This window comes from Microtus ochrogaster, linkage group LG4 (assembly GCF_000317375.1).
Source record: "Microtus ochrogaster isolate Prairie Vole_2 linkage group LG4, MicOch1.0, whole genome shotgun sequence".
NCBI lineage: Eukaryota > Metazoa > Chordata > Mammalia > Rodentia > Cricetidae > Microtus > Microtus ochrogaster.
This window is the reverse complement of record NC_022030.1, coordinates 19408234-19418285: the sequence shown is the minus strand read 5'-3', so window position 1 is coordinate 19418285 and position 10052 is coordinate 19408234. Positions and strand designations below refer to the sequence as shown.

The window sequence follows — 10052 nt, the reverse complement described above, 5'->3', positions numbered from 1 at the left end:
AGCTTCTCAGTAAGTGGACAGGTAGAGATGGGAAGGCCAGGGGTTCAAGATCATCCTTGGCTACATGAGTTAGTTTGAGGCCAGCCTGAGATACTGAAGACCCATTTTCAAAACAGTTGGTGAGGTATTTGCCATCATACCCTGCTCAGGCTTCCTCAATAGATGGAAACTGAGCTTGGACAGGGCAAGTGCCTTCCACAGGAAGGTCTGAAGGACTCTGGTGTTGGGAAAGAAACGGCTGCGTCTGGCTTTGTTTACCATTTATTACAAAGTGTGACAGTGGACAGGTGAGCAGCACCCACACCCCTCCTCCCAGCAGACGTCTCTGCCTTCCGGGAAAGCGGCGTCTTCCATGGCGTCCACCAGGGGGCACCGGCTCCTGCCTCTCGGACCTGGTTCCTTCAGCGAGGCCAGCCCTCCGTTAATTGAAGCTTCCCAGCATCCTGGACCCCAGGCTACCAGTTGCCTCTCTCCCCAGGAACCTGTAGTCTAGCCCTAGGCACCTTCACCTTTGACAGAGCTTGAGAGTTCATGAACAGTAGCACAGCAAGAAGGCTTCTGATGAGCGCATGTGTGAGGTGGTGGCCATGATCCCATCACGGTTGGAGATCCAAGCCGCTACCACCAGAGAGTCCAAGCATCTCAACGTGGGCCCTCTTTGGTCCTAGCATCTTGAAGTGCTTTATTCATGGGACTCAGTCAGAAGTGGTAGGGAGGATGTTGTTGAGGTCAGTCCTGGGGTACATAGCCTGATTCTTCTTCCGTGGGTGCTGAAGACAAAGGGGTGGTAGATGGGTAGTAGGTTAGAAAGCGCAGGGCAAGGACACCAGAGGTGGAGGCTGTCAGAAGCCAGGTAAGCGAAGAGAGAAAGGTGCAAAGGTCCAGGAGAGGGGGTACAAGCGGACATGGGGACGGAGACCAACCAAAGAAAGGGAGAGGGCCAGGTGAGAGGCTGGGGCATGATTCAGTGGTAGAGCACCTGCCTAAAATCCCTCAGGCTTCCTTCTTCAGTCCAGCCCAGAACTCAAAAGCCCTAAGAGGTGACACAGCTTAAGAGAAAGGGTGACTTTATACATGGGCAACAAGCCACCAGGTGCCTGTCTCTTCCTTAGGGTTTTTCCTGGCCCAGTTCCTGCCCCCTTACCAGCTACGTGGCCTCCTGCCTGGGTTCTGGTAGCTGCTGTTGCTGCAGGGCACTGCCCAGCAGCTCGGTCAGGGCATCCAGCTTGCCTGCCAGCCCGTCTATTCTCTTCTCCAGGGCCCGGTGCGAGGTGTTGAGACCCAGCTGCAGGTCGCACAGGATCATGTGCATCTGAGTGGGAAGGGAACACTGGAGTGAGGGTGTCGAGAGGTCCTGTCTGCTCTGCAGGGTGGGATGGCAGGATGCGGACAAGCCCTCTCTGGCCCTTGAGCACTGTTCTAACCGTATCTTCTGTGAACCTCTCAGACCCTGGTGTTTGGCTGGTGCTGTTGTTAGGCTTAAGAGTCTCCTAAAAGTCACAGTGGCAGGGGCTGGAGAGATGACTCAGAGGTTAAGGGCATTGGTTGCTCTTGTTGGAGGACCTGGGTTTAGTTCCTGGCACCCCACATTGGGTGGTTCACAACTGCCAGTAATTCCAGTTCCAGGGGCTCTGATGGCATCCAGAGGCAGAAGGCATACACATTCATACATACAGGCACAACAATCATACATGTAAAGTAAAACAAATCTAAAGAAAACTAAAGTCTAGGGGCAGGCATAGAATGCGGCTCAGTTGATAGAGTTCTTGTCTAGTACTCCCAAAACCCTGGGTTTGATCCCCAGCGTGGTGATCTACATCTGTAATCCCAGCACTTAGTAAGTGGACGGGCAGAGATAGGAAGGCCAGGAGTTCAAGGTCATCCTTGGCTAACGTGAGTTAATTTGTTTCCTTTTTTTTTTTTTTTTTTGGTTTTTCGAGACAGGGTTTCTCTGTGGTTTTGGAGCCTGTCCTGGAACTAGCTCTTGTAGACCAGGCTGGTCTCGAACTCACAGAGATCCACCTGCCTCTGCCTCCCATGTGCTGGGATTAAAGGCATGTGCCACCAACGCCCGGCTAACGTGAGTTAATTTGAAGACCCCCTTTCAAAATAACCAACCAACCAAACAAACAAACAAAAAACACCCCCAGGGGTGGGAACCCTGTTCTGGTGGAAAAAGCAGGGAGGTGTCACGAGAAGGCCTAACATGAAGTATGTGCTCATTCAGATTCATTAATCATTTGTGGAATTGGTGATGCCTGGCCTCCAGACCCAGGCAGCCTTATTCTGGAGAGGATCCTGAGGATCCTTGGGGGTCTGTAAGACCTTTTGGGAGCAGGCTGGAATTGAATTTACTGTGTTATTGAAGTTAACAGGCAGATGGAAGCTGCCATGCGGGCGCTGGGAACAGTAGTGCTCTTAACTGCTGAGCCATCTCTTCAGATCTAAGTACCCTGAATTTCTGATCCTCCTGCCTCTGCCTCCCAAACGCTGGAGGGCTGGGGACTAAACTCAGGGGGTCTCGCATGCCAGACAGGCACGCATCCCGAACCTTCAGAGCTTGCTGCGGAAACTCTCCAGTTGGGTGCTCACACTGCATCACTCCCACCTGTTCTGGCTGACCCAAGCCACCCTGTCCTTCCTCCAACGTGTCATGTTGTTTGGGGACCTGTGTCTTTGTGTTTACCATGGCTTTGGTGCCAAAGGTGGCTGTTTGAGTAGTGCTGGGCTAATGACAAAAGGCAAAGGCCATAAGGAAAGAGCAACATGAGCCAGGCCAAGGGGTACAACGTCACCATCGCTGGTGGAGACACGGGAGCTGAGCCTTAGCTGCGCAGGGACCCATTCTACCCTCAGGCAGCCACTTCACAACAGCATGGGAAGTGGCTTTCACTAAAACAATGTCATCGCTTGTCATTGTGTCTGTCAATTTCTTTTCCAAGTTGGGCTTGTTGCCAGTGTTTGAGAGCTGTGTAAATCTGCCTGGTTTTATTTGAATAAGAATTACACCTGGAGGGAAATTTTATATATGTCCACATGTAAGTAATAAAGATAATTTGAAACCAAACATTGGCATTCTTTGTGTGCTTTTTTTCTTACGTCTAAAAGGGAACGGTGTCTTACATGTGCGTAGGAAGCTTTTTTCTTCATTCCATAACCTCTGCCACACATCTGTGCGTTCCAGCCCCCTGCAGTGATTCCCATTTATTTATTTATTTATTTATTTATTTATTTATATTTTTTAACCTTTCGTTTTTCTTTATTTCCTTTTTCTTTTTTAAGACAGGGTTTCTCTGTGTAGACCTGGAACTTGCTCTGTAGATCTCTATTGAACTTTGAGATCTGCCTGCCTCTGCCTCCCAAGGCCTCCCGCACACCTCAAGGGCCTGGTACCTTGGAGATGTCCACCATGGAGTTCACTTGTTCCCGGAGCTTCCGGTGTTTCAGCCGTACCTGGCGGAACCTGTGGGGAGGAGGACTCAATTACAACCCTGGTCCCTGATTACCTCAGAGAGTAGGGGTGAGGAGGGGAACAGAGCACAAAGGAGCAAATCCGGGAATCCAGGACCACCAACACTGAATCCCCATCCAGGTGGACAGGCCTGGACATGAACACAGGAGCCAACAGAGAGGTGACAGGGACCCTGAGAGACCCTCACGTGTAGATGGCAGACAGCAACTTCCGCTGATGCCTCCTGGCAGCTCGGGAGTCCTTCCTGCGAGTGTGCTTGTAGTACATCCAGGCTTCCTGCAGGAGGCGTGCTGCTGACTCCTTCATCTGATGGGGGCACAGTGTCAGCGAGAGGGATCCCTTGTAATCTGAAAGACCTGGCTTGGAGAAGGGGGACTGGATTTTTTCCTTTAGGGTCTTGCTATGTAGCCCATGTTGGCCTCAGTTTTACTGCCTAATCCTCCTGGGGCTACTGGCATGAACCTCTATGCCTAGCTTTAAGGGAACTGGCTTTTTTTTTTTTTTTAAATCCAGGTCTCCTGTAGCCCAGTTGGCCTTGAACAACTCACTCTGCAGTGAGGATGACCTTGAACTCCTGATCCTCTGAATCCTGGGATTACAGGCCTGTACCACCATGCCATTTATTTGGTGCTGGGCATTGAACCTAGGGTCCCATGCACCCTAGGCAAGTGTTCTAACTACTGAGTTACAGCCCCGGTCTGGGTGCCCAGTACCCAGCCTCACCTCTTTGGCATAATGAATATCCATCATGAAGTTGTGCACGTGTTTTTCCGCCTTGTTAAACTCCAGCTTCCGGGCCACCACAGCCACTAGCAAGGCAGTGCAACAGACCCCCTGTGAGTACAGCAAGCAAGGCGTGTGAGGCTGTGGCTCCGAGGGTCAGTTGTACGTCACCAGCTCCCTTCTGTCATCTCACAGCCACAGAGAGCAGGTACAACCGTTGCCATTCCACCACCATCAGAACTGCCTTTCAGGCTGGCCACAAAGTTCCGATCCTTCTGCCTCCAACTCCAAAGTGCTGGAATTACAGGCACTATCACTGTGCCCAGTTAATACAGTACTGGCGGCCTAACCCAGGTCTCTATGCATGCTGGACAAGCCAGATTCCCAGCTCTGTTTATTTGGGGGTGCAGAGTCACTCTATGTAGCCCAGGCTACCCACAAAGCTGCATCAATCCTCCAGCCTCTGCCTCTCTGGTTCTGGAATCACAGGCATACCCCACTCGTCCCCGCCCCACAGCTTGAATGTCTCTTTCCTTAGACGACTATTTTGAAGAGGGGAGGTAGTGTAAATGCCAACAGCTGCCACCTGCAAAGCGTCAGAGCAGAAACTGGCAGAGGACCAGTCTGCTACAGGGCCGGGCTCTATGACACACACCTGTGTATCCAGTGCCAGGGGAAGAGGGGACAGCACTGAGGCAGGAGGATCAGCCTATGTTACATGGCACCTTTGAGGCCAGCGTGGGTGGGCTACATGAGCCCTTTGTCCACCCCTCCGCCCCCCCAAAAAAAAACACAAAAAGGGTCATCAAGATGGCTCAGGGGGTAAAAGGCACTTGCCTCTAGGCCTGATGATCTGAGTTCAAATCCCGGAACCATTATGGTGGAAGCAGAGACCCCACCCCCTCGACATGAATGCCAACAGACATGCCCTCCCAAATAAACAATGAAATATTATTTGAAAATGGTGGTGTCTAGTCATCTCATTTCACGTGGTTTCTGTTTTTGGTCAAATGATACAGTCGAGGGTCCCTGACGCTTGGGAATATCCTTCTGGCCTTTCCTTTGACCCAAACACTCACTACTGTTTGGGTGTCATGGACTCAAGGTTGAGGAACTCAGCATGTGGGGGGGGGGCAGCATCGGAGCTGGGAGCTGGTGGCTTGGGTCCCCTGTGGGAAGGCCTAGACCAAAGCACTGGGAGCTGGGCCCTGAAGGCAGGGGCTGGGTGAGAGAAACTGGTCGGGGGAGGGTCTGTGGTAAGGAGGGCAACTGTAGGGAGGAAACAGCCTGGGGCTAGAAGCTTCTGCCTTGGCCTGGTGGGGCAGCCAAATGGTGGGGATCCGTTAAAGCAACGGGTCCTCCAACCCCCGCTTCCTCATGGAGAGTCAGGAGGGGGGTCAGAACAGATGTGTAGGATTGGTCATACCAACCGTCATCTCCCCCACCCCTCAACCGTCAACCCCCACCCCCTCAACCGTCCTCTCCCCCTCCACCCCCATCATCTCCCCCCAGGGCATTTACTGAATACTTCCTGTTTTGAGCTTTTGATATGATGTTCTTCATTTACCACTCAACAATCCCACAGGAGGACGCTGGGATTGGGACCCACCCACTTTATAGACGGGAACACTGAGGCCCAGAAACATCAAGCAGTTTGCTTGAGCTTCCAATTGGCAAGGAACAAAGTGAGGTTTGAATCTATGAAGGCTGGTCCCCAAAACATACTCCAGACGATGACTCTATGCCCAAGGGGAGGCCAGGAGACTGGATCCCTTGGCTCAGGAAGGAAAGGCTGGAAAACTGGGGCCTGGGTCTGAGGAAATGGAACCTGGGTTCTAGGAAGGAGTAAAGGGCAACTGTCTCAAGAGAAAATGGGTTTTTAGTATGTCGTATCCAGCATGCTGAAGGCTGAAGTAGGAGGACTGAGGGTTTGAGGCCAGCCTGGAGTATATAGGGAGGTTGAGGCTAGCCTGGGCTACTTAGCAAACCCAACCCCTAACTTAAAGGAGGAGGAGGAGGATAAGCAGGGGAGGGAGAGGACGAAGAGAACGCAATGGTTCTGGGTATCTGGGTCTTGAATAAAGAACGAAGCTGTCAGGGGTGGGGTTCAGACACCCACATTCCTCAGGGACATCAGGGAGGGCCTGTGTTGGTTCATGGTTTCCCGAGCCATGAGGTTAAGCAGCAGGCAGGGTGAGAGGGGGGAGTGGCACTCACCATGACTCCAGTGCACAAGCAGACGATCTTGCCCCACATGGTGCCAGGTACCACGTCCCCATAGCCAATGGTCAGGAATGTGATGGGTATCAGCCACAGAGTGTCTGTGAGGTGCCCGGTGGCATTGACAGCCTGCCTATGGGCAAAGGGAACTTAGTTCTGAGACCCCAGCCTGGGGGTGCTGGTGCTCCTGTTCCTACCTTCCCACTCTTAATCCAAAGAGGCACCCGGATGAAAAGCCAAAAATGCAGGTCTTTCTCTCTCCCATGTGACCTAGCTCAGATGGGTTGCAGAAATCCAGGTCTAGGATCCAGATCTAGTGCTGGGGCAGTGGCTCTCAGCCTGTGGGTCACGACCCCTTTCTTGGGAATCACTTATCAGATATCCTATATATCAGATATTTACATTATGACACATAACATATAACTGTAGCAAAACTACAGTTATGAAATTAGCAATAAAAATATTTTTATGGTTGTGGGTTCACCACAACATGAGGAACTGTGTTAAAGGGTGGAAGTGTTGGTAAAGCTGACAGCCACGGATCCTAGATCCTGTCTGAGCTCAGCTAGGCAACCAGGGCTGCTAGATCCAGTGTGTGGGGGTGAGGGCTGAGCCTGAAGACCCAGCCTGAAGTTCAGTGACTAGGCAGGCTCTATCCAGAGGAAGGAACATCTCTAACACCCACAAAGAGGCTACATGGCCTTCAAGTAATAGATCAGGATCAAAATGATTGATCTCTCTTTTGTTGTTTGTTTGTTTTTTGAATCAGGTAGCTCTGGCTGACCTAGAGCTCACTCTTTAGACCATGCTGGCCTCAAACTCACAGAGGTCCCCCTGCGTCTGCCTCAGGAGTGTGTCACCATGCACAGTTTGGGATTGACCTCTCTTTGAAAAGAAAAGAAAAAACCTTGTCCGGAACAGGACACGATGGTGCACACCTGTAACCCAGCATTCAGGAGGCTGAGGCCCTAGGGTGGAGAGTTGGGGCTCCAAAGGTTTAGCTTTGTTAGGTTGGAAACCCACCTTTGCAGCAGGCTCTGTTGTCAGCTCTCACACACACCACAGGCTAGATTTCTCTCTAAGGGAGACAGTGAGGCTCTGTGGGGATCCCACTGAGTCCCCATCTATTTACAGTTGCTAAGCAACAGCTAGGGACTGCAGGGAAATCCTCTTCAAACTGGTTCCAAATGTCTGCTTTCCAGTCACAGCAAGCACTTACTGTACCTGCTAATTTGGAAAAGCTGTTCCCTTTCAACAAGGTGGTTACTTAGGATTGGCCCTATTACAGAGTCTTAATCTGTACTCAGCATGGGAACCACAGGGTGGGGTTGCCTAGGGGCTGTGTGTGTGTGTGTGTGTGTGTGTGTGTGTGTGTGTGTGTTATAGGTGGCCCAGAGGATTGGTTGGGAATGACCTATTGAGGGCGTAGGATTTCCCGGCCAAGAAGGACGGATGGAAAGTGTGAGCCTGCCCTGCTGATGTTGGCTGGCCCACAGCCTTGCAGCCTGCACCACCATACCCAGCAGGCCCTGATGTCCCCTCCCTGTTTTCCAGGCCCCTCACCTCTCAGCCACAGACAGCACCCAAGCTGTGGTGAGCCACAGGCCTAGCGTGAGGCCCAGCAGCAGGCGACCTGGGTGCGTGTTCATGTAGAGCTTGGCCACGAACCAGTGGCGGAAGCGAACTTGGTTGAGCGCCCCGATGCTGCGGTAGGAGGCGTTGAGCAGGACGCCGCTGCGCAGCAGCACCGCGCGGGGCACCAGGTAGAGACGGAGCAGCATGGCCAAGGACAGCAGCGCCTCCCCTTCGCCCAGGAAGCTCGGCCAGGGCTGCGCGTCGGTGGCCTCCCCGGCCAGGACACAGTGCGGGCTCCTCAGGGGCACCGGGTGAACCCCGCACACCAGCAACTCCAGCAGGATCTGCGCCACCTGCCGCCGGGTTAGCGCCACCCGCCAATCCCGGAGCCCGTTGTCGGTCATGAACAGCTGCCGGGAAGGGGCAGACAGGGGAAGAGAGAGGGTCAGGTGCAGGGCAAACGGTGGCACACCCGGCCTGCGCCCCGAGATAAGATATGGGGGACGCCCTGGGCCTAGAAAGGATAGAGATAGCTGCGCAGGGCGTGGGGCTGGTGGGGGGAGGGGAGAGGAGGGAAGGAGGGCAGGCGTCGGGAACCCAGCAAGCTGTCTCTTCACTTTCTCCACTCTCAAACTCTCCTGGCTAGTTGTGGCTCACTTGCAGAAGGTATACTCCTCCTACACGAATTAAGTGCCTACTGTGTGCAGTGACAACTTCGAGACACTACGAATGTGTAGTGAATGAGACAGAACCATCTTCCTCGCAGGCCTTAGTTTCCACTCCTGGGGGCTCTCCCCAGTATGGCTCTGGAGTAAGGCCACTGGCAGAAATAATAGTCAGGGCCCGTGGGATAGCTTAATGAGAAAAGGCACTTGCCACCAAGCCTGACTCTGAGTTCCATCCCTAGGACCCACTGTTGAAGGAGAACACTGACTGCATAAAGTGCTGTATCTTTATTTAAATACATTATTTATATACATTATTTATATATATTATGTATATGTATGCATGTATATACATTATGTATAATGTATATGTATATATACATATACATTATGTATATGTATATATACAACATATACATTATTTATATACATTATATACATTATACACACACACAAATGTAATTATAGCCAAGGCTGGGTTCAAATTCGTGATCCTCCTGCCTCTGACTCCCAAGTGCTGGGACTTCAAGAGGGTGCTGCCTAGTTCCATTTATGCAGCACTCTGGATGCCCCAAGATTGCTCTGACCCCTGTACATGTGTCCCAATAAATGCTCACAAATACAGAATGAGATTCATGCACTATACTTCCAATCTAAAAATCTGGAAACTGAGGCCTGGGTTTCACAACAGGTCAATGAAACAGTGGGCCCAGGGCACGAACAACTCTGTGATTCCCCTCCCCCGCAATGCTGGAGATAAAACTCTTCAGCATGCTTGACAAGTACTTTATCATGGAACCTCTCCCCTAGCCCTCACTGGGGGACTCTAGGCAGGGTCTCTTCCACTGAGTCACACCTCTGGATCTCTGCCCTAGATTGCTGTATCCCCACCTATTGCAATCCCAAGTCACCTAACACAACATCCCATATAGTGCCAGCCCCTAAAGTCTCCACTTCTTTGTAATTTCCCCCCCTCCAGACTCAGCAACTCTTCTTAGCCATCCTTAAACTCTGATCTCTCTGAGATATAATCCCATTCCCGTTTCCCAGATCCTTGTGCCCCACTCCCATGTAAAATAGTGTCTCTCAGCCGTGGACAGTAACACTCAGGGAGGCACTTGGGTAAAAGTACACATTCTTTTGGGGTCTGTGTAATGGCTCAGCAAGCCAAGTCCTTTACTTCTAAACCCTATGACCCAAGTTTGATCCCCAAAACCTACAAAGTAGAAGGAGAGAACTGATTTGCATAAACTATCTTCTAACTTCCACTTGTGGGTCCCTATAAATAAATATAAGTTAAAATTTTAAGTATACACTATTATTCTCACTAATAACAGTTGTAGAGAAGTTTGGAATGTAACTTAGTGGTAGAGCCCCTGCCTAGAATCCCCCAGTGA

General features: G+C 51.5%; 1 protein-coding gene across 1 annotated transcript in view; it reads right to left on the bottom strand.

Annotated features, from left to right (window-relative positions):
• Positions 1 to 253: 253 nt before the first annotated feature.
• The window catches only part of Kcnn4 (potassium calcium-activated channel subfamily N member 4), a 14748-nt gene continuing 4949 nt past the window's right edge, over positions 254 to 10052 (bottom strand). Inside the window, exons 3-9 of the mRNA XM_005361103.3 lie at positions 7979 to 8400; positions 6413 to 6548; positions 4196 to 4306; positions 3660 to 3778; positions 3394 to 3463; positions 1145 to 1312; positions 254 to 770 (exon numbers count right to left, since the gene is read on the bottom strand). Of these exons, the coding sequence (XP_005361160.1) occupies positions 1148 to 1312; positions 3394 to 3463; positions 3660 to 3778; positions 4196 to 4306; positions 6413 to 6548; positions 7979 to 8400 (1023 nt within the window). The 3' untranslated portion in view covers positions 254 to 770; positions 1145 to 1147. The remainder of the gene's footprint in view (positions 771 to 1144; positions 1313 to 3393; positions 3464 to 3659; positions 3779 to 4195; positions 4307 to 6412; positions 6549 to 7978; positions 8401 to 10052) is intronic.